The sequence below is a fragment of the Hermetia illucens genome, chromosome 1 (genome assembly GCF_905115235.1).
Source record: "Hermetia illucens chromosome 1, iHerIll2.2.curated.20191125, whole genome shotgun sequence".
In the NCBI taxonomy this organism is placed as follows: domain Eukaryota; kingdom Metazoa; phylum Arthropoda; class Insecta; order Diptera; family Stratiomyidae; genus Hermetia; species Hermetia illucens.
Genome location: NC_051849.1, coordinates 181,981,263 through 182,006,030, shown reverse-complemented (window position 1 = coordinate 182,006,030; position 24,768 = coordinate 181,981,263). Strand labels below are relative to the sequence as shown.

Here is a 24,768-nt window from a genome sequence, read left to right as displayed (position 1 = left end):
ATGACATAGAACTATTGTACCAAAACAAGTGTGACTATCGGTGAATAACGCAATTTTATTCTAAGGCTGTTCAGGTTGGGCCGAATTTTCAGGTCAAAATCTTACCCCAGCTAGCCTTAAAATAAAATAAATCGTGTTGTGAATGATGAGAGGATCGAAATTGCTTTGAGCTCACGCTTTCTTGTGGAAAACTTTCAATTAACCAATACTTCAAGACAAGAGTATGAGTAATGAGCCACAAAGTCTCATTATCCTCCTCCGCCTAAATCCAGAATGTTCAGACTACCTCTCAGGAATGCTTTTTCTGAAGCCTAAATATTGCTTTAATGGTCCAGAAGTATCATCATTAACATTCATATTGGGGGGTTTGTTCTAAATCTAGCTCTTCTACCTTCAGGAGCTATAATAAAGTCACTTAAAACCAGGATCTGTTAGTGCCATATTTTTTAACTCAGCTGTCAAAAGGCCAACATTTTTTGCTGTCTTTAACTTCACGAAATACATCTTCCCCTTCCTCTGTGAATTTTCCTGCTTGATAAGCCTTGATATCAGGTTACAGTCTCGCATTCTGAAAAGATGTACATAGGATTTTTGTAACTTACTCTGCAGAAGAATCAATCCCGTTTCGACGACACCTTAATACTGAGATCCTTGGTCTCGAATTGGTACAAAAATTACACGGAAACATCAGTAGCTCCATATTTTTGTGAATAATTTGGTGGCGCAGTGCTTCAGGCACTTCATTTATTTTAGGTAGTACCAATCACGACTTGCTTGACAAAAGCCGTGAACGCTCCTGCGAAAACCCGTCAGACTTTGTTTGTTTGTTTTAAATTTTAGACTTACAAAGAATGATATAAATCAATGACAAGTGGGGTCATCTAAGCTCGTTGGTTATTTACTTACTTCATCAAAATTTCAAGTAATCGTTTCCTAAGTACTTATCTTGCGGAAACAATGCAAGAAAACCGAATTTTCTAGGTAAATATCCGAAACCAGAGCTAATATTTTGCAAATCTGGGAACTATTTACACATGGGCAAATAGACCTAGAAGAGTCTAGATGACCAGCAGATGTCACGACAAACAGAAAATAACAGACCAAGTGACCAAAATAGACGAAGCAATTCCTAAATTCCACACGGAATAGAACCTAGTCTTTCCAACCCAAATATTTAATTAAAAGGCACAAGTTGACGTTTTGGAAACGTTTAATTCCATTTTGTCTGATACTTTCCCTCTACCTTAGACGAAATCGCAAACTTTTGCAAAAACTATCCACAAACGGCAATTCCTGCACCAAAAATTAGGCAGACACTATTTTATAATTTTCAAGCATTCTGTATTTGCAATTGGCAGAAATTAACAAGCAACATTTCGCTCCCACTTAAGTTCAGGCTATTTCTAGAGCAGAAGTGAAGCAGCATCTGACGAGTTGTTCCTAACCCGGACGAATGAATATGAGAAGTCGTTTTCAAGGGATGCGGAGTGGACTTTCTTTGAATTGCCTCCTTAGCAAGAAGACATCTTATAGCAAGTAGAGAAGGGGATATTTGTGAATTTCTGTCCATCGAAAATGAAAGATCTGAAAATAGGAAAATACCACTCTATGTTAAGTGCACAGTTGATATTGATACTAGTAGATGCGAGGATTTGGGGTATCAACCAAAGCCTGGACAAATCTCACACAAGTCGTAAATAACCAAATTTTAAAGTATTTATATTGGAGAAAGGTTGCTTGATAAGTAGAATGGAAGGCAAAGGCAAAGATTCCTCAAGACAAACTCATGACGTTGTTATCAGTTTCGCCATTTGGCTCTATCGAATGCCTGATCTGGGTGCAATCTTGAGGCTTTTATATTCCCATCCAGGGTATCAAGCCACCGTTATTGAAGCCTGCCTTTTGGTCGCTTACCCTCGACTTCGATGTTCAGACCAATCTTGGCAAGTGAGTTCTCGTTAGCACGAATTACGTGACTATACCATCGAAGACGTCTCTCTCGCAATTTTTCCACGATCGGTGCAACCCCATAATGATCGCGGATATCCTCATTTCAGATGTGATCAGATGTGTCTCCATTATCGCAAGACGCCATTCGTTGCCTTTTATAGTCGGCTAACACTCAGAACCATAGAGAGCGACAAGATGGACGATATTGCGGTAAATTTTCGATTTGAGACGTTCGTTGATACGTCGATACGCCACTTCATCCAGGTTGCGTTAATGCGTGAAGCAATTTCATAACGCAGTTCTCTATTGGCTGATAGCGTTGATCCGAGGTATTTAAATCGCTCAGTTCTGGGCAGATCATTGCCGCTGACAGTGATTGTGCCTGTTTCATGAGGATCGGTTGTAAAAAAATCAATTTTGGATATCCCATGTGACGGTGTCCATAACAAGAACAAAGAGGAGTGATGAGAGAGCGTTTCCTTGATGAACATCAACAGAGACCAGAAGCTATTTTGACACACCCGTCATACTTACTTTTCGGATCGTGGTAGAGCAATTGAACCCAGCGCACGAGTTCTTTTTATATATATATCAGTTTAACGATCGAAGTGGGGAGCACATATGACCCAACATTGTTTCTGAAACGCATAAATTTTTAGGCTTACATTGGATATTTATAATTAAGATGACTCCAACCATTGTGGCATAACCAGCTTTTTTCACTTAGTATTCCACTACACTTTAAAACTTTAGAAAGAGGCGACAAGGACTGTTGCACGCAGTTTCCAAAAAATACCTGATAAACTACTTTTTAAGGCATGTCATATTATTTCCCTTTGATTGACTTTGAAAAAATGACTGAATTTCCAGCACATCATAAAAATTCATTTCAATAACGTGATTTCATATTTTCAACCCCACTGCATTGAAACATTGTCACCGGAAATAATTTATTTAATAACAGTGTACCGATTAAAGATGAAAATCTCTTTTTACACTATCCACAATGAGAGCCCATAGATACTGTGCACAATCACGAACGGATAGTGAACATGCTACTTCAGGCGGTCATGTAAAAATTTTTATTAAATCTAATATAATTACTTGCAATGTGTTAACTAACTAATAATTACATCGCGATTATCTTGATCATAATTATCTAATGTGAAATCCTTTCACAATTTACCCAACACTAAATGCTTCATTGTCGATCATTAGACAAGACAACAACATTAGGACCATGTACGCGACGATGCAGTGAGGCTAACTTGTTGTAGCTGCTCAAAACTATAATCTAACAGCAATTTTCTTCCATACAATATGTATAGTTTCCAACGGCTTGAAATTTCTGGTTATGTTTTCATAATTAATTTTTCTCACCTTTAAAGGTGTTTTTTACACCTTCTCCTTCGTATTCCTCTTGCGACCGCAGCGGATGGTGTTCTTGTTATTAATAATTTGTTGCTACACATATGGTCTTGGGAGTATCGTATAGTCGTTTGCATCTCTTGAAAAAAGTTGACAAACATGATATGTTATGTCGATTATTTTGTACAGTGAGTAGGGGAAATTTGGTACATTTAGATCGGTCTGTTCAGTTGGAATGCGGTCTTGAAAGTAGAGATACAAATACGATATTGAAAGCATATTTCACCTGCCTTTAGCTTGATCATATCCGTATCCTAAAAGCTCCAAACCAAAAAGACAAGACAAGACGAGACTTATTTAACTATTCGCCTATATTTTCCAATCTGTCTATCGAAATTCGATCAATTCCCGCATTTCTGATGTGATCACTATGGGGATTGTGCCTTACATACCGGCAAAGAGCAATGTCCTTATACAAATACTTCCGCTCATCACTGTTCCCCTCAGCATGATCACTGAGGTGATCGAGTCGACAGACAGGTGCTATAAATCGACAGTTATGACGGAATTGATGTGTGGGCACCGAAAAAAAAATTGATATCTACGATGATACTATATCATGACGAAAACGTCTTGATCAGCATACAATCTTTTACCACTTTTCATTTGAGATAAATTCATTCGGTTTGTGAACATAAGATCTATGTATGCATTTCAATACAATGAAAGCGAAACCGAGGAGGTGAAGGCACTCTATTTTCCCTGCACAAGGCGAGGGAAGCATAGTGAACTCGACTATGTAATTAAGAACATTATACAAACATGCTAACTACGGTTATCTGAAGGCGGTACAAAATTAGATACTGAACAGTTGATTAGGGGCAATTTTGATTTGCATCTTTATAAGAAAAATTATAGATGAAAAATTTACAAGCATTTTCCACTTGTGTTGAAAAGTTGTTGCATGCTGCACTTAGGCTCAGATGAAGTGCTAGATACTTGCAAGTGACGTGCCCAATTTTCATATATTAAATACATTGATTGAGCTTATACCTACCCACGTTTGCAGATACTTGCATAAATATCTTATATAATTTGTAACTGCAGGGGTCAAAACAATTATTACCGACAGTTAGCGGTCTTGTACCTGCCGAGTAGCTCTAAACACTATCTTTTCATAATTCTCATTTAATGAGCAAATGTTGTGTATCCGCTTTTCAAGAAATGCTGTAAGTTTTCCAGGTCCCCGAACGTATTTTTGCAATTTTATGAATTTACTACTGAATTATTACCTGACACATACACATTGGAGCTAATCATCCTGCGTTTCAGATTCCACTTCAATTACAAAAGATGTCTTACAAAATAGCCATCCAGCCTATCCACGGTTTCTTACGAAAAACTCATCGTGCTATTCGATCTGAGTGACATTATTTTCTGGCTTTTGATTGCTACAGATCATTCAATGGCGTAATGGAATAAAGGAAAGAATTCTAATCCGTGACCAACCGATCACTGTAAAGTATCAAAGTATCAATGAATGCCATCGCCCAACCTTTGAAAAATTTCCCTTTCATAATTATTTCATTCTGAACAAATAGGCTCCCATTGTTGTTCACAACCTTACACTCGTAGTGAGGATACGCGGATCATCTCTCGCAAACAAGATCATCATCATCTTACAAATGATCGCGCTATTTCAATATTCAAAAAATTCAAAGATTCAAATTTTTCTATTACATTGCATGGTTTTCCTCGAGGTATCACGGTTACCGTGCAATGATTCTACGAATTCCTTTCAGTAATCCCAAGATTTCGTCAAGATCTTGAAATGTAGATAGTATTTAGGTGATCTAGTGATCGTGTTTTCGGTTCTGCTTCTTTTTTCTGATGATTTGTAATAAGCGAGTATCTAATTTTTCTCATTTTGTATCTTTGTTGGTTTTATAGGTCCATTATCGGTCGATCGGTTTCCTGAAGTTGATGACGATGTCGACGTTGATGTCGAACAGTGTAGTGATTCAGAGGCGCCTACACGATCATCTCGTGTGGCCCAAACATCATGTGCATCACCACCCAGTCCATCAGAGGATGATCGATTATCACCAGAACCAGTGCAGGTAAGTGAAAGAAAAAGTGGAAATGTGACTAAAGTGTGAGATGAGATGGGATTAATTTTGTGGTGTTACCAATTGGAGTTGGGAGGAGAATTTCGTTTGCATTTCCCGTTGAACTATAATTGATACTCATTTAGGACGCAGCATAGCAGATGAAGAATTTAAGAATAGATTAGAGCAAAACAATGCTAATGATTGTGGATTCCTTCAATGAGCATTGAAACAGCAATTTAGAGATACACAACTTTTAAACAGAATATGGATAATAATACTTAATACATTGAGTAATAAGCCTTTTATGTAGCCATAGTTATCATCACCAACTGTGCAACAACCGCTGTCGGGACAGTCGTAGAGCTACTACTACTCTTTTCTCTTTTTCTTTAGCCTTTGTCCCGTGCACAAGCGGGGTCGGCTCGTAGTGATCGGTTTCGCCATTAGGCTCTATCGAATGCCTGATCTGGATGCAATCTCGAGACTTTCAAATCCGTACCCAGCGTATCAAACACTACTGATACTGCAAATACCACCATTTTTGTGGAAATTGTAGCCTTCGGCTAGGAAGGTTGCATTGACCACAATGAAGTGGAATTGGAGTTACAGTTTTGCAAATTAATTTTTATATAATTATATAAACCCTTGATGGGGTTTGCCACCTTTCAACTTTCGTTGGACACCCTAGGTTTGGGTGAGCAGAGTCAGTTCTGTATGAACGAATGACGAGTGCTTTTACACTACGAGTTCAAATTGACATCAATCATCAACCAAACTGATCAAATACTGCGTCGTCAGCAAGTAGAACATATTCTCAAAAATGAGATGTGGGGAGGACTGAGCGTGAAATTCGTTTCTGAGTCAAAAATTCGAAGACAAGAAAGAGCAAACAAATTGATAGCCTCTGAAAAATTGTTGGCTCCCTACATGAGGATGGATAATTCCATAGCTTACATAATGACGAAATCTATGAGCAATACCACGACCGTCTGGTTGTGGATAAAATCCGGCTCAACAGGTTGCGGTGGGCGGATTAGCTAATTCGTATGGATGAGGATGAGCTAACCCAAAAAGGCTATAAATGCAATATCTATGGTAGAAAAAGAAGAAGAGCCAAACCCTGGCTGAGATGGAGCGATGGCGTAGGTGAAAACGCTAGACAGCTTCTTAGGATATAAAATTGGTGGACCTCGGCGCAAAACCGGGATGTCTGGAGTTCCTTATTAAGGCTGGCCTAGATCAGATACCGGCTGTTGCGCCGTTGACGATGATGATGACGATTGACAAACTAACTAATAGGAGGTGCAATCGAAAAGCGACAAGAACGTCTGAAAAACTCAAAATTTGATTCTTTTATCTTCTTGAAATACTTAAATTCCTCCGAGCAGAAAATTGTCATGATTCATAAGTGTGACTTCTCTGCTTCCATGCTGATTCTATATAAGCTTGCTTGGCAATGAGCAGTGGTTAGCAGTTGCTGATCAAGTCCGACGTGTTTCAGAAACGGTCACGAAAAATTGAAAGATGAAGTTCGCGTTAGAAACTCTAATCGCGGTGATGTTATAAGTTCAGTGAGCTTAGACCCTAGATTTCATTGAATGGGGTTTAAAACCTCCTAAAGTAGTTCAATTTCCATTTAAAAAAACTGCTGTCTTTGACATCGAACATAGTTTTACTGGGAGTCCTTACTCCTGGGGTGTATTGCAGTTTGTTGGGGATTCAGTACAGATGGAGGGGACAACTGGTTCCCGAAAGGTCGGTATATGCAAGGATAATAAACTATACTAGCGAAAAGCAAAAGCAAGTCTTAGTTATTTCAAAGAAAATTAGGTTGCCTGGCCTAACAGGGGATTCCCTACTATTTCCTGCTTCCATTATGCAACTCCCTTTGTGGGATTTTTGATAGGAAAGGACCTGCCACTTTTGGAAATCTGAGCTTGTTTTTTTAACTTAATTTGCAGGTAAAAACTACGACGTGTACTAGGTGTCAGAGAAAATTCCTTAATGGACGGAAAATTGTGGAAAGTCAACGTCGTGATCAACATCACCCATCTCGGAAAAGAACTTTCAGTCGAGGATCAGCCCTAGGCCTGTATTGAGCGAGTCTGCGACAGGTTCTCTGATTTCTCTCACCTAATCAGAAAAGGATCAGTCTTTCAACTTGCCAGACACTTTTAGCCGGTTGCGCTGGCAAAAGAAGCAAGTGATTGTTTGCTGGAAAACTCGTGTCATGGTGTTTGTCTTTCTCTACAATTGCCGAAGAGTGATCTCTGCCATCTGCTACATAAAACAACAACTTCATATACAATCTCTTCCGTTACGACCTGTATACATCATATACTGTGGCCTAACTCAAATCCAATTTGAAGGAATTTACAAAAAACAAGTGGAGTAGTTTCCAGTTGATCCAAATTTGTTATTTATTTGAACGTTACAAAGAAGTGCTAGGAGGTGAAAAGGTCAATTGGAACTCTTTGTCTGTAATTGCAAGCACTCAATGTGTGACGCAAAATAAGAAAACCACACAAATTTGAAGCTCTTGGAAATTGTCAGTGTTGAGTTTTAGTTTTTTGGAATGCCCTATGGAAAACACAACAGCCTCTCAAAGCTTTTTGTCCTGGACTTCTATTTATTCTAGAGTAATTGATCTTGTAATCTTGTAATTTAATCGAGCCTATGCAGATACTTGAATTGAATAAACTATGTCCCGGGAGTGTCAGATAAAATTAGTTTCAGAACTCGCAACATTGTGGGACGATTTTCGTCAAAGTTATAGGGTCCAGTAATCATCTTCAACCATTCAAACATAGTCTACAAAATTCGTCAGTGCGAGGCAATTTTCGCCAGAACAGCTAAGCGGCTATTGAAAAACAGGAATTCTGGTCAAAAGTTTGATCTAACAAGTTCTGTGTATATGACACCTATATACCGCAACTCGATGACACCATGATATTGGCCAGAGAAAACTAAAGACAAGGATGACCTTAGAAGGTCTCCATATCTAACTAATCAACAACGAAAAGCAGATGGGAAAGGTATCACGACAAACTTCTGGCACTTTAAATCTGCAAATTATTTACTATTCGGGAATATCATATGCTACAATAAGTGTTTCCTAGTGAAACCTTCGTGGGAATACGCTGCGCTGTGCCTTCTTGTCGTATTAATCCCCTTTAATAATATGCGAAGAGGCCTTTTCATATGGCATTGTCTTTAATTGATAATCAAATAATTTTGTCATGAATAAACCAATTATTCATTGCTAGATCTGCACGTTATCTCAAGATGGGTTTTTCACTCTCATACGCCCAGGTTCAGTAGAGGCAGTACAATAAAAAATTAAGAAATTCCGGAACCTAGAAGGCGATCTAAAAGCATTTATGATTTAAAAATAGTGATTCACCCATGCCAACCGATAGACTGAGGAAATGTTAGATTCAGCAGTTTGGACGAAACCTTCCATAAGGTTCTCTGCAGAAAGCAGGAAGAAGTAATCCTTATGTAGTGTAGACTCCTCATCAGGAGTGCATACCGGACATATCTGTTGGGATGAGTCTCTTTTCTTCATTTTCTACCTTCTGCTTTCCGTTCGCTGATCTGTTTATTCAATTAATCAAAAAGGGCAATCCCTATTTTGACAGTTGGGTGCCATTGAGCAAATTCCTCCATTTGAGCTGGAATTTTGCTCGATAATTGATGGCTCAACCGAAAGTTTTCTTCAAATCTCATTAAACATTTTTTTAACGTCCATGATCTTATATCTTAGTCGTATTGCTAAGCTCACGTATATATTATATCAGTAGTTAAAACGGCTGTTAAACGAATTTTGTATCAACGTAAATGTAGAACTAGCAAAGCCCACCTAACCCCCCATGAAGCATTTCCAATCATTTAGAAGACACCCCAGAAACGTAAAGGGCGAAAAATGGCTCCAGGCGCGAGAGTAAAAAATATACTGAGGTTTGCATTTCATGTTCTCTATAGGATTATGGAAGCCTGCTCAGCAGCGGTCCAATACTTCGGTTTACAAAAGTTGCAAGAGCCAACAAAGAGCTTTTGTAGACTGACCCGGTCGAGTAATTAGCGAACTGGAGCTACTTAAAAACCTAATTGGCAACACTGACTCCACTCCATCTCCACATCGACTGAATCTTCATTTATAAGATGTACAACGAGACAAAAAAAATATGAAATATATCTACTCACATCTACTGTTCATGTTCATATTTGTATGCATATCTAAAACCTCAATCTAATTTTCCAGACACGTCCAAATATAACCGGATCATGCAATTGTGACGATCTTAAACCCGTCCAGTGTCACCTGGAAACGAAGGAATTATGGGATAAATTTCATGAACTTGGCACCGAAATGATCATCACAAAAACAGGAAGGTAAGAACGAAGGATTCTCATCTCATTAAACATTCAGACTTAAAAAATGTAGATTTTTTCAATTCTTCAAATTTTGTCTTTGTCATTTATTCATTTTTGAGTTTTTATCTGACGGACATAGAGGAACATCAATAATTTCATCCATTTTTACCTGTACAGATGTAGGATAAGTTGCACGAACAAGCGTATACGCATCCAGAAAACCTCAAAAAGAAAAATGATCCGCACACCATCAATATTTTGATGGGATCATCATTGTGATGAGATGAAGGATAGTCCGGACTCTAGTGGCAATCATTAGTTTAATTTCTGTTTACATAGGCCCAAAAATGGTGAGGTCTATTTCGCTGAATCTTGCTCCGTGGCTACGGCTCCCAAGCTCTGTTGGTTTTGTCAGATATCCTGGCGCTAGGCTGAGTGGCTCAGACGAGTTGATGAATGGCATGGACGACCAACATATGTTCAACATATTCTTAGGAATCCCAAACATGATCAATGCACAATCATTTATATTTTGTTTATGTTTAGATACCACATCAAAAAAGAATCGCATTGTATTCAGATGTTTGCCTTTTGACTCAATTCTTCTTGAAAGGTGGGTAATGAAATAATGATGGGCCTTTAGATCGTTCTTTGCTACTTCTTCTGGTTTGCGTTTGATGTTCTTAGGATGAAGTCAGTTAATTCTTTTAGATGTTGTTTTACACTTCATAAAATCATATACGAGTTTGTGTAACACTTTTTAATAGTGGGTAGAGATCATGATGAGGGCAATTAGAGTATCTTTACGGAGCTTTGATTGTTTGAAGGCGTGCGTAGTAGGTGGCGGCGAATCTTTGATGAATTGCCGACGGGGTACATTACCTTGGATGTCTGCCTACTAGTGCTTTCAGAACTTTGACAAGAATTCATGAAAATCTAAATGACTAACACTTATTCAAACTTGAACAACAATTAGTACCATTTCTGTTAGAAACTTGGACCATCAAGCCGTGCGTAAATGAAATCTGAGCAAGGCCCCATTCCAAGCTCTCCATTCTTCCGATTTCAACAGAGCTGACAAGGAGTCAACTTCTCAAAAAGTCTTTCATTCCAAAACTTGCCATATGGCTTTACAAACTTGCATGAGTTAATTAGGGCTCGATTACGTATGCGGAATCCACAAGGGAGACGCAATACAAACATTAAATTATGATCTGCTGTGCGTACGAGTATCAACAAAATATGTGTATAAATTGCTAATTCAATTCCTTTAATAAACTTTGTATTTCTTTTGTATGCCATTTACTATTATTCTCAAGTTGGACTGTAGGCACGACTGTTACTGCTGCTCTTGCTGCTGTTGAGGTTCTGCTGTCGACCGGTGTGGAAATTATGTGCAGTTAGTTCCACGTCGTTTCCTTGTGAATATCATAAAAAGTGATATGATGACGGGAAGGTAATCCAAACATGCGAATCGAACATTAACATCACCGTTTTGTTATAGCTTTTGCTTGGTTTGTGGTCTGGTTCTTTTTTTCTGTGTCTTTGGCCTTAACTCTTTTTCCTCACTCGATAGTTGTTGTGGATGTCTCTCTAAGCATTCCTGTGGAAAACCTCTGCCATGCACTACTACAACATGCGGAAATAGTGTTATAGCGAGCTAAATGGCTCTATAACGAATAGAGTGGAAGAGTTCTTTATTGATTGACACAATATGTCATGCCGGGCCGATATCATCGACAAGGATATCATCACCCTTCTATCTGCTTGAAAGCACACAAAGCTCGCCTGATCGTGACGAATTAAAAAGCAATTTCTCTATGCGCATTGTCCTGACGAATGAATGGTGAAAAGGGTTCGTTTTCGATCGATGCATTTATTTTTAATTGGTGAGATTTACGGATATAGAAGTGGAACATGCAAGAGAGTTCAATAATGGTAATAATCCACGGTCGATATAACATTTTAAAAAAGTATTGGATAACATTCAATAAGCATTGATGAAGATGGGCCAGGACTAAAAAAAATTAACCCCGATTTCAAGGTGGCATTTCCCTGTTATGATGAAGAGCTTTCGAGAAAAATTAAAGAATAAGTTTATCCTTCGGAATGGACATTTATTTTAAGCAGGAAAAGTAGAGCTGTGATAAGCCTATTGAGTTTTCAGACCCTTTATGTTTGACAGACAAAGAGAAAAGTTAATATCATTTGAGTCGACCGAAAGACATTAGGAAAAGAAACAATTCTCCGGAAATTTAGTTTTTCATCCGCAAAAAGGCTCACACTCTTTTTGCGTTTCCATTAATGCAAAAAGGGGTTAGGTCTACAACTTGAACTACAGAAATTCGTGGTCATAAATCACAATTGCTAGGAGCTTTCGGTAATATCCATAAAAACAAGAGGGATCTAAGTGTGATGTATCTCGATCTACAGAAACCCGAATAAAAGGTCATGGACGCTACAAACAAGCGAATTATTCTGCACGGCCTAGGCCCTCTGTGCTTCGCTCGATACAGCGAAACTTTTCAAAGCAATTTTCCAACTCTAATGATGAAATGAATGCAAGTGGGGAAATTTTAAATGGACTGCATTCTTACATAACTGCTTAGCGCCACAGTTCTAATTGACAGTAAACAGGAAGTGGGACTTCCTAATTTAAGATGGCCACTAGTTGACGGCATCAGCCTCAGGTTTGTCATGGATGTTTGTGTTCATCTTTGTATTGTCCTCTTGCTGCAGATGGGTTAGAAAGACTACTATATGAGGTCTGATTACACCTACTATATGAGGTCTAATACAAAAAGACGAAGCTTCTACAGGGAACCAAGTCTCGAGCTGTGTCGAAAGGAAGAAGAATAATGCGTATTAACCTCAAAGATGTGTAGACCGTAGGCTAACCAAAGGCTCCGCTTCTCAGTCGGGATATGCCTAATGGTTATATGGATTTACTTAAGAAATTCAGATGGATCAGATATCGAATTTGTTAAAAAAAATTGCACAATTATACTATTAGGATGATAGAAAAGGCTGCCAAGAATTAATTAATTGTAACTCCTTGATAAGCTAAAAAAACAAGCGAGAGGAGTAAATACCCAAAGATAACTGGCAATGGAAGAAGTCCATGATAAACCACCTGCGATTTAAAAATCTTTCTGAGAGAGGCTTAAATGACCCTGAATAATGTATCATGAGTTTATCAATAAGTGTAAAATCTGCTTCGAAAACCTCGCAGTAAGGTACTTTCCAACAATCTTGGGTTGAATGATGTTTTAAGCTGACTCTTCAGGAATGATCAAATGTTTCCAATTGTCACTAACTCATCTACATCCTCAGTGCAACTTGTCGTACAGAAATCTATTAGGGGTATACCAGAGGGGTTCTCAATTAGGTAACTCAAGTTACTAAAACCCGTGTCGTTTGTGTCTGAAGTGGGTTTTTACTGTTTTTTTATGGTGAACAATACCTTCGAGATTGACTCCATAGACCAGCACTTCCTCTACTATAGCAGTTATAGTATCCATTGGCAGCTGCACTTGTCTGCTTTGTAGCATTTAGACCATTATAAAGGAAGATAATTTGACCGTTTTTTCAACTTTTTTCTACTGAAATGAGTCATTCCGACAGTGGACGAAACAGCGTTCCTTGTAGTAAACTACGATTTCTTATAAGATACAGACCGTAGTCTTTCCGGGATGAAGATCTTGCTTGACTCTTTAGTGTGCCTCCGGATTCAATTCAGTCTTTCCGCTATATCGCTTTGACATGGAGGCATTGCTTTTATCTTCTCCTTTATGCAGATAATTCCATATTGAAGGAGGTGTTAAGTTACTTTGCTAAAAGACTTTCTTCCCTTGGTTAGTTGCCACATAAAACGAACTTACAGGTAAGAACACCTTCCTTCAACAACGGTTTAAATCAGTTTCTGTTAAAAAATGAAACATCTAAAACCGGAGACCGTCCTTCTGCTCGAAGTTGCCACTCCTGAGCTTATCAAGCCTAACTTTCTCTCCACAAAATTCTTTCCTTCTCGGGCTACCTCTTTGGAATACTGAAGGCTTATCTAAGACTGCTTTCTGCACTATTGGATGATGGGAGGGTCAGAGGACGACGGAGATCACGCAGAGGAACACTTCCAACGATAGGCTGTTATAACTCGACATGTCAGAAAAGTCGCTCCTGGTCGCTGACGCAGATGGTGTTGCGGCAAGTGGATGAATGACCAGTCTTGAGTTAAATAAAAAAAATCCCGGGGCAATTACGAACAGATTTTGTAAGAAGAATCAACGGTTGATGCTCAATTCGAAAATGAGCCTGTTGGAGCAAGTCAAAATTTTTACCAACAAGGTTGTAGTGCAAGTTTCGGCCTCAAGTCGGCTAACGTGAGTAGCGGAAGAGGGCTTTTCATAAGCATGCTATAGTGCATTCTATTCTATGGTGCCGAGATTTGGATTGATTTTCCTAGGAGGAGAGGAGGAGAGAAGGTAAGCACGTACAAAGCCGAGGAATGTAGGAATTTTATGATTGTCCTCTGTAGGGAATGACCCGTCGCGCTACTTTTTACGAAGGTCGCAAAGAAGGTAGCTGTTCGGAAATAATGGAGAGATACATTGATTGAGATCCGTGGGTGAACCCGAAATATCATTCGATTGATTATTCTATTATCCAACTTCTAACTAAAAGGGATCCCTGACTTCTGCAATTTGGTGGTGGATGATGCTAATCTAACCTTTTCCTTGTAAAAGGAGGGAGGAAATTCGTCACCAACCCTATGCAGATACAGGAAGCTCTCCCTCTGACAAAATTGGCAGGGAGATGGTGCAGAGCGCTGACAGATGGAGGCATGCTCAAGTTCTTATTCTCAAGAAAAAGATGAGGCCGGACCGTCGGAAGAACGGGATGGCCTTTTCAACAAACAATTTCCCTTCCTCCTCCCCCCTCGTTAGTGAAAGGAACTCCTAGATCTAATCCTAATCCTAATGCGGTGGAGCAAGAGAATTATCATGATATATCAATTGTTTTCAACTAGTTTTCTGGTAATGGGAAGGTATTTAGTTGGCAGTTCGACAGCTTTCCATTGGAGGGGGTCAATAAGAAGAAATCTATTTGAAGACCTGAAATTCATAGTTCAATCGGCCTTGCCATTTTTACCATAACTACCACAAATACTTCAAGCTGCTTCAGCAGCTTTTCTCATTAAGAAATGTAAAGGTCTGATCACCCCTCAGAAATAAATATCAATTCGTTGTTGAATTTCCTCTAAAAATGTTCGCAAAATGCTCAGCTATTACTTGAAGAACATGAGGCTATCATAGTAAGGAAGTGTTAGTCCCGAATCAAGTTCTGAGGAAGAGATTAATGCATGAAGTTGGAAGTTGTCTGAGCCGACCATTTTATGTGAGATGAAAAGATTTAAGAGTTCATCAAACTATTTGGTTTTTTCTAAACTGTAATATCGAACATGATAGTGGTCGTTATCTAGTGGTTATACCCCTGCACTTGCATTATCACCAGAAGGGTATATTTTGGATATATTGTTTTGTATGCAACAGAATAACTAAATAGACTCTCAATACCATTATGAGCCCAGCCTAGGACGTATACGGCTGAGTGTACCTTAGCATGAATAAATATCTTATTTTAATTTCAAGGGAAACCCTATGTGCTGAAAAAAAGTTACTGTGCTTCTAGCATGTCATGAAGAATGGAAAGGCGATTCCAGAGTCGATAGCCTTTTTGAACGATTATATGCAACCTTTCGACCAACCTTAAAGACCCTTTCATAAGTATTTCATTGGAGAAAAGACAAAGTATTCCCGAAAGTTCGTTTGTAAACAACTCTAGATTGGACCCAAACGTCACGAATTTTTATGCCAATCCAAAGCTTTCGGAAAACTTACTTCAAATGTAAAATGTTCTGTGAAATCTGTTATCAAATAGTCTTGTCTAAAAAATCGTTATTTAGCAAGCGGTGCTTGCCACATAGTCAACGATTTGGTTACTCTAAAATTTCTTAAAAGGAGCAGAGTGGTTTCTGACCAGAAAAAAACTTTCTTTATAGTGAGGAAACTGTTTAATTTCCTTTCCTGTAAGTTCCTATCTCTGCAGTTACTTCGAAATCCCTAACCATGGGCCAAACTTCCTTTTCAATTTTGATATTTAGTCATGATGAAATGAACAGTTCATACCATATTATTGAAAGGATCAGTGATTTCCAAGTGAACTCCGGTACTTTCGTCCTATTCCTAGGATTTAGTAGTCTGCCTAAGCCAAAAACACTAGTGACTCTTCCCCACCAGAGCACCTTCCTCTCACCTGTTGCATATGCACTCTTGAAAATACCCACAGCAGCAGATAAGAAGAAAGTCTGTTCATAGTGAAATCCTCACAGTTGCCTTCTTTCAGGGAGTCGCCCAAGAAGTTTAAAAAATATTGCTGACAAGCGAAAGTTCAATGGAATTACATAATCTATGCCACCGTAGCTTAGTAAAATGGTCCATATATGGTTATAAGAAGCCAATGCATCCCAATCATCATTATAAGGCTTTTTTTTTAGAATTTTTGGACTTCAAGCTCAAAATTACCAAATGAAGCAGCATCAAACAAGTTTATTACCTACAAAAATCAGTGTGTGGTACTCTGAACTCTGCTGTTCATTTTCCACTTTCGCAATTTCGAATATTGCTTATCATCCTCAAAATAAAACAACAATCGTGATCGCATCCTGTTTGAAATCACTCAAAGGAAAATTGGATGCCAAAACATATGTAAGGACATCCCGATAATGTGATCAATATCTAATAAATGATCCCTAATACTAATCAGTTATCAACATCGACATCAAAAACAAACATTTTCACTAATTCCTTAGAAAGATTCAATATGAGTACGTGTGTGGCCAAAAAAGTAATTGTCGACACCACTGCCGACAATGAAATCATAAACTATGGTCCATGGCCTGTTAAAGGTCGAGGAAACACGTTTTCAACCCCCATTGATTATCACTACAAGAGCCTCGGCCCTTCCAATGTGATGAGATATGGTATCCCACAGAGATGATATATTGGTACCGAGGCTATTTACACCTTCACAGATAGTTTTAACAAAAATTCCTTTCGATTCTTCGTTGAAAATCAATTTTTTCTACTCATCGGGAACACACCGTGTAATTCTTTTCCAATACACTCCATTTATATCCATGCATCCGTTTCAAATTGCTGTCCAGTTAAGTCACAAATCGTCCTCAAAATCGAAGGCAAGACAGCTAGAAAGACAAATGCATTCACCTTTTGTCTTTCCATCCAGCATCTCAACACACCATGAAATTATCAAAAGGTAAACATTGACCCAGTCCTCGGGGCCGGACAGATAACTTGCTGGTATCCGTCCATTAGACATATCGGCAGGTACGCATGCAATTGACAAAACACCCGTCCTAATTCCTTGATATCCCGTCGATACTTGGGACATATTTCCAGTCAATGCCATGGGCTATTTTCCTTAGCACAACAAAACCATAGACGAAATAAACAAATAATATTTTTTTAGGAAAAAAATTGAGAAGAAAGAATTGTATAATGAAAGAAAAGAATTAAACCCACCACAAGAAATCTTGCACACCTTAAAAAGGATGAAATATGTGCTCGGAGCAGGGACAAGTGAAGGAAACGCAAGGAAAGTCTTGGCGAACATAAAAAATAGAAATGACTTTGCACAGCAGGATATTGTTAGAGATGTCTCAGCGAGGGCAGAGGACACACGATCACAGGCCCTCCTCTGCACACCATCGATACAAATGACCAAAAACATCCGAAAATAATCGAAAAAACACCTTGTCGTGGATGTTGATAACCTGGGAGGCATGGTACTCGTTTATAGAGAAAATTATGACAGTGTCGGAATAATTGCCTCACGATAGTTATATAAAAAGTTTGTGACGGATGAAAGAGTGGTGAAAAGGGTTGGCGTTGTCTGGTTGATGGGGTCTTCGTTTTGAGGAGGAAAGTTGTGGGCTACTACTCCACTACTACCTCTTCAATTTCTACTGTGTATTTCTAAAGGATATTGTTTTCAGGGATGCTTGAAGACTATAACTATCAGATATGTATAATGATGTTCCTAACTTATGAAAGGTGGGACGGTTTAAAGTGTGTATGGGAACCTATCACCACACACTAAGCTACATTTTGTTCAGTTCATTCGTCTCGGTAACACTCTTCATTGAGATTCCTTGGCAGACGTTCAAACACCTTAAAGGCTCAGCAGACTAGTGTAATGAAGGAGTAAAGTATGGTCTGGAGTGTCATAAAAATGTCAAAACTCCACACTGGTCGACAAACGCTCCCAGCACTTCATAACCGACCATCCGCACTGCCATACTGTACAATTCTCACCTGCATATTTCTGGATCATCACCCATAACCCCGTAGCCATTCAAGATTCGCCGGGCATGCCAGCAACAACATCCACGGCGTACAGGTATGTTTGTTTATCCTTTCGTTCAAAACCACTCATATTGCTTCACATTTAGCATGAAGGAGCTCAGGCAGCATCCATGACCCGAACAAGAAATTTATGTTATAAATAATACTCTCTGGAAGTGGACAGAGACCTTAAGGCCCCAGTCAGCTAGAATACGGGTGACCAAAGCCATAAATTTGTGGCTTATTGGTTAACTGTTTGGGGATTAAGTGTCTTAAGTGACAAGTGTTAAATTAGTTTTTTCGGCTTTCGACACTTTTGGGTATTTCAATATCAACACAGAAATTTTAGCTGTGATGCTGCTCCGAGATCTGAGACACACATGTGGACATACACACTCGTGTAGATATCGATGCTGCTTAAGAAAGAGAAATATGAATAATTTGGAAGAAAGGAACGAGTTTGTGTGATCTTGTGGAATTTTATATCATCTTATTTGGAATATTTGTGTTCAGGATGAGATTTATGGGCAATAAAGAACCCTATAAATTTCTTGTTGGATTCTGAAGGAATTCTACCTAGTTGTGGTTATGAATGAATGCAAAACAAGTTGAGTATTGGAGAGTGTATGTCTCTTCATATAGAGACTGTATAGGGAATTTTACTTTGACATAGGGCGAGAAGAGGGAGAAATACCCAATTAATTTTTTTAATGACACTAGTTGTGTTTGAAAACTCGGATTTTGAGTGGGTCTCATTCAGAGCTTAGGAAACCGCCACTCTTCTTCCTTTTGCAGACGTTTACCAAACACGATATTATATTTCTCCTGTTCGTCCTCTAGGGAGTACAGAATATCTATTTGAAGGGTGTAAGTGGACAAGAACATTGAATAATGAACTAGTACCTTGACTGAACTCAAACCCTGAAATCTATTTTAGGACATTTGGTGTTACCTTCAAGTTGACGTTTATTAGTTTGATTTGGCTGATTTTCTCGGAGCCTCCCTTTCGACCTCTCTTCCTCCATGCATCTAGGAAGCACAATGCCACCCCGGCCTTAAAAAACTCACCTAAATATAATAGCTTCGCCCAAGAAATATCACTTCACTAAAAAAGTCTCGGAATACATGGCGTGTGCGTCTCTTTTACAGTTGGCTTGCGTATCGGAAACTGGACTCCTTAGCGTACTACTTTCAATCAAGGAACAAAATAGGCTTAACACCCATTGATATCCTCATCATTCATTTGCATCCGTAAATTCACGGGAGATTTGAAAATTGCCACAAAGTCTATGCTTGCTTGAATGGAACTGTCAAATTATGAATGCATCATCAGTTCCTAATAGTTTCTTTCTGAACTTTTTCCGTTCTCTTTGTATGATAATTATTAGATTCCCGTAAGACGTACTGCAGCCAAATATTCTGAACTTTTTGTTGCGTTACCTGTCTCTTTTAAGGCTTATGGGGTAAGGCTGCTTTGGATGACCTACTGTGATACTGAGGGAATTTGTGTTTCTCCTTGAATGTTTGAACGAAGTGCATCTGTAATGGTGCTGAACATTCTTGATTATATTCTGTAATGAAAGGCAATCTTTAAAATTGCTGTTATAATTGTATATGTGAATCCCGGTACGTCCTAGAATCCACTGACCGTTATAATTTTTGCTTGAATAGTCTTTCGTCATCTCGGAAGTTTTATACATTCCAATTCGTCAAAAACTTTTCCCAGGGCCATCCCCCAAATTGCAGTTACGGTTGTGCATTTTGCTCTAATATTTCGGGGAGTAACTACTACAGAAATTTATAAGCTCACTCCTGCCTCAGTAATATCTCACTGTCACCTCAGCATTACCAGGCAATCCGCATCAATAAGATCTATCTTCTCTTTTAATTGCGGTATCGCTCATAAGATTAGCATGATTTTGGGCTCTGATAGTAACTTCAAACCCAGCCAGTTTGTGCCTAGTTGTCACCAGTTACTGCTGAAACTTTGCCAACTGAATTAAATATTCCTAGAGAGGAGCATGGTTCGTCAAGGGTCTAGCTTTACAATCAGACCGTCCACTGTTAAGTCCGCTCCAAAGGGTGAAGTTACGAGCATTCACGAAGCCAAATGGAGGAATTCCAAATCTCGCCAGCAGGTAAATATCGGTTTAAAATTCCGGCACACTATACACTGCTCATTAAACTAACACATCACAGAAATTTGAGTCATGGTCTTAGCTATATGTAGCCAATATGGAAAGATTAGAATGCAATCCTCAATTTCATATGCAGCTGCCTGGCTTGCTCAGACCTCAGACCCCGTAGACTTTTCTTCAACGAACAATTTGTTCACTTTCTGGAGTCTGGAGAAAAAGCTGGAGACGGTTTTAGGGATCAGTCCAATGGATCTCATAAAAGCCTTGCTTACTGGGAATACTGGCCCACCCACAAAATAAAACAAGCCAAATATACCCGAGGCCGGGAAAATCTGCAAGTTTTCTATGGCACTTCCCCAAGTATGTTCTTCCACAATATCACTCAATTCTGATGTCATTTTATCTAAACTTTTACATTTCCTTATGCAGGGCACATAGTCACTCCGACAAAAATCTTTGAGTTCACTCCTGCCCCAGCATTTCCTCACAGTCGTCTCAGGAATATCAAGCAATCGGCATCTATAAGATCTATGCTCTTTTTCTGGATTTTTGGGCAGTTTGCATTCAACACTTGCACCTCCTATTTCACCTTAAACACCAGTAGGGAAGCCTCAAAGTTTTCTTGGCTTTTTCGTCAATTCTAAAATTAGCGATTTTTTCCTGTCTTTCTGTTGGACTTTGGTTTGGAAAGTTTTCCCGAGGTAACTCGCATTCCAGACAGAATATCGCTCAGTTTTTTTCTCCTTAATGTAGTTTGTCTCTCTCATAATTTGGATAGTAACTATCAACCCAGCCAGTTCGTGCGGAGTTATCGCCTGTTACTGCTGAAACTTGGTCGACTGAACAAAATATTCCTAGCATCCACCAGTGCGCTCGAACATCGCTGGTAATAAGGAAGCTGGCTCATCAAAGATGAAGCTCTACGATTGCGGGATCAGGGACAAAGTCTATCCTGAAAGCGAAGTTTCAAGGGATCCCATCAGCCAAATAGAGAAATTCGAAATTCTGCTGACAGGCGAAAATCATTGTGAAAAAAAATTTTTGAATTTTTATTGTCTCTAAAGAGGTACTCTACTTCTTAAACAATCACATAGGGGAAATTGGAATAGTAGTTTCGGTTATGTGTAGCCAATTTAAGGGAGACGAGGAAACAGTCTGCACACGAAAGTGATTCTTACATTACCGAGAGCATTCCTCGTCGCAAGCAGGAGTCTGCTCAATGTGTGATTTTAGAGGACAGTTCCATTGAGCTAACAAAAAGCCTCAATGCTTGTAACTGAGGCTCTCCACCAAACGAAGTTAACTATCTATAAGCCCGGGGTGATGAGAAGTTTTCTTTCAGGTTTTTATATGATTTCTCCACGTACGTTCTTTCATGATATCATTCAATGCTTATCGCCTATCTTCGAAATTACTGGATTTTCTTAGCCTGGACCGTCTAGACTTCAATTAAACGAGAAGAAGTTAACGATTCTGCATTTTCGCTTAATGCCTGTAAATCCTTTTCAGAAAAATCTGCTTTTTCCTTCTGGTTTCCTAGGAGACTCTAAACTTTCTGCGATAACAGATTTCCTCAGCATGATATTGTCAATCTTTCAAAGACTCTGGCCTGGGCAAGCCAGAGTGTAGAACTTTTGCCGACTAAAATCACTTCCGACTCCCCTCCTCCTGCGCGATGGAACCGCCAGTAGGGATTACATCACGGGCCGGAGTATCGCAATCTTTCTGGCAAGCTACCATTCCCCGCACAAAATCTCTCTCTACCTTCCTCCTTTCTTCCACGAACCTCGATCATTGGAAGAATACGTACGCTGTGTCTTCCGACGCTGCAGTGCAATTTGGACAATCAGGTGAGGTGTCCAATTTAAAGCTATGCAGGTATTGACGCTCTCCCCTATACCCGGTGCAAAGCTGGGTGATATTATGATTGATCTTCCTATGCTTTCTCTCTAGTGCCTTCCCGATGGAAGGAATCAATCGATCCTTTTACTGTTTGTCTGTCACATGCACTTTTCTCAAAAGCGGCTTCACTGATTCAAATGAAATTTGGTGGACATATGGGAACCACGCATACAGTAAGTGACAACCATTTTAGTCGAGTTAAAAGTGCAAAGGGAGGACGTTAAATTTCTTTTCACCGAATATAGTCATATGGGGTATGAAAATAAAAAGTCTCGATCATTGTTTCCCAAAAATCCTAATTTTTGGAAAATCCGTGATTGGAAAATCGGATTCATTTCCAGAAACCACTTACTTCTAATAGTATATTACCACTTTTTGAAATTGACTGAAAAATGCTTTAAATTCATCCTAGGAGTACTAAATTTTGCAGCAACAGGGAACAATTCGCCTATTAGTATCTAAGTTATAACGGACCAAATTTATCAATATAATTAATAGGAATAATTAACATTCGAGTCAAATATTAAAGTTCGCTTTATGAAGAATCTGCTTCTTCTCTGCAAACTCTCCTCTACTGTAGGTGAACTCCTCAAGCCTATGAAGCTGACTGTTATCAATATAGTACTTTCCAGATCAAATTATTTTGGTGAATGGCTCTTTAAAAAATAAAGCACAATCGGAATTTTAACTATGTGCGCTGGAACTATTATGCATTCAAGGTTCCTCACATAGTGAAACACAAAGCCCTTCATAACTGGAGCGTCCAGATTCCACTTCATCGACTTCTTTAAGCTCCTGCTTCTGAGAAATTTGTAATTTTTCTGGCTTTGCAGGCGACATTAACGCAGGTGTTTTCCGCGAAGTTGCACTCTGTTCGCCTGATTCGCCAAAATCCTCCCTCCAATTTACACATTGTGCCTTTCAATCGAAATATCTTCAGCCAAAAATTTTGAACTTGTAATTATTTTCAGGACTCTGGACTAGAAAAATTTTGCTCGGTTTTCCATTAGACTTTCGTCCTAGCATTTCTTCGCTTTGTTGAAATTTCCTGTACTTTTTCGTTGTGTCTGGTATCGTCAGAATCCTTGCATTTCTCCAGTTTAGAAAGCTTTTTATTAATTTGAGCCAGCTGCTTGCTCAGTGATGAATCGAAGGATTTTAAATTTCGTGTGAATTTTATTGCCTAATCATTAAATGAATTCACGGACTTCTCCTAGTTGCTCCCAAGCATGGTCCAGACATTTTTCGCAACATTTTGTATTCTCAAAATGGTATCACCCAAATCTCCCAATTTAGACTTCTTCTTCTTTCGAAAGCGATATTGCCTATCACAAACTATTTTTTGAATTCGTGGCCATGTTTATGCCATGCTCCACCCCTTCCCTCGTTCGGAAAATTGCCATTTTTCAGCGGTACTTTCTTGCTAACGTCATTCCTCAATATCTAGTCTTTCGGGGTCATACCTTTAAAATTCTTACATTCGCTTACTGGGCACTTTTTTGGTCTAAATATCAGCCGCAACAATACAAGGATTTAGGTTTGCTTTTTAATATTTAATTCAATTAATTTAATTAATCTTTAATCTTTACGCCCTCGGTTTCAGAAAAATTTTATATTTATCCGGTTTTGTGTGGTCTCCTATTCGATGTTGTATCAATTATTTTATACTTTCGAAATAAAATCCGCAATTTCGGATATTTTTCTTGTTTTCATGGATTCAAAATCAGGAAACCCGCTTGATTTTTGCCACTTATCCGTTGGTTCTATGCCCGGACGCTTTCCTAGGGTGGCTAGTATTCCTGACCTAGTATCGTAAACATTGTTTGAATACGGATCATTTTCGTTTTTGATCACATTTATGAGCCCTGAATCAGGGTGATCCGCGTTTTTGTTAGGGGTTTTCCGGCAGATGATGTTTTTGAAGATATGATATGGCCGCCTCTTCGTTTAATCAATAATAGAACGTTTTTGAAATTGTAGCATTTTTATGAACTCTGAATTAGGAAAGTTCCAAGCGACTTTAACCTTGGTATGTTCCCGCAATAACTCCCACTCCTGCCATTTTTGTATTGTTTCGGCTTGTCGTTTGTTCCGGTTATGATAAGTATCTAGGCCGTCCCTCCTTTCGGTGTGGGGATGTCGCATGCAAGAAAATTTGGATTTTGGATAACTTTTCAGTATTTTGTTAATTTTTGTTATTGACATCTTTCTTTGGAGCAAATCCAAACTTGGTAGAAAATGGATGTTTTTATTGTTCGTGAATACCGTACGTAGGGACCGGTTGGTTCCCGAAATACAGTATTTGGATACCATAAAAATTCGTTTAGCCTAAAGCGGAATGATGATCCTTTTTATCTAAAATTGAAAGATTGACTATGAAAGTGAGTTCCGCTTCCAACAAGGATTCGAATTTTCATGAATTTCCAAAGTTTTTCTCGTGCTTTTACCATAGAATCATTAAAACTCGTACATTTCCTCAATCTATTTCTCATTTTGGTCAAA

General features: G+C 38.8%; 1 protein-coding gene across 3 annotated transcripts in view; it reads left to right on the top strand.

The window, feature by feature from the left end:
* Positions 1-24,768, top strand: part of LOC119646917 (T-box protein H15-like) — a 75,202-nt gene that overhangs the window by 19,654 nt on the left and 30,780 nt on the right. For all 3 annotated transcript variants that reach the window (XM_038047590.1, XM_038047589.1, XM_038047592.1), the window contains exons 2-3: positions 5,269-5,438; positions 9,694-9,824. In XM_038047590.1, the coding sequence (XP_037903518.1) occupies positions 5,269-5,438; positions 9,694-9,824 (301 nt within the window). The remainder of the gene's footprint in view (positions 1-5,268; positions 5,439-9,693; positions 9,825-24,768) is intronic.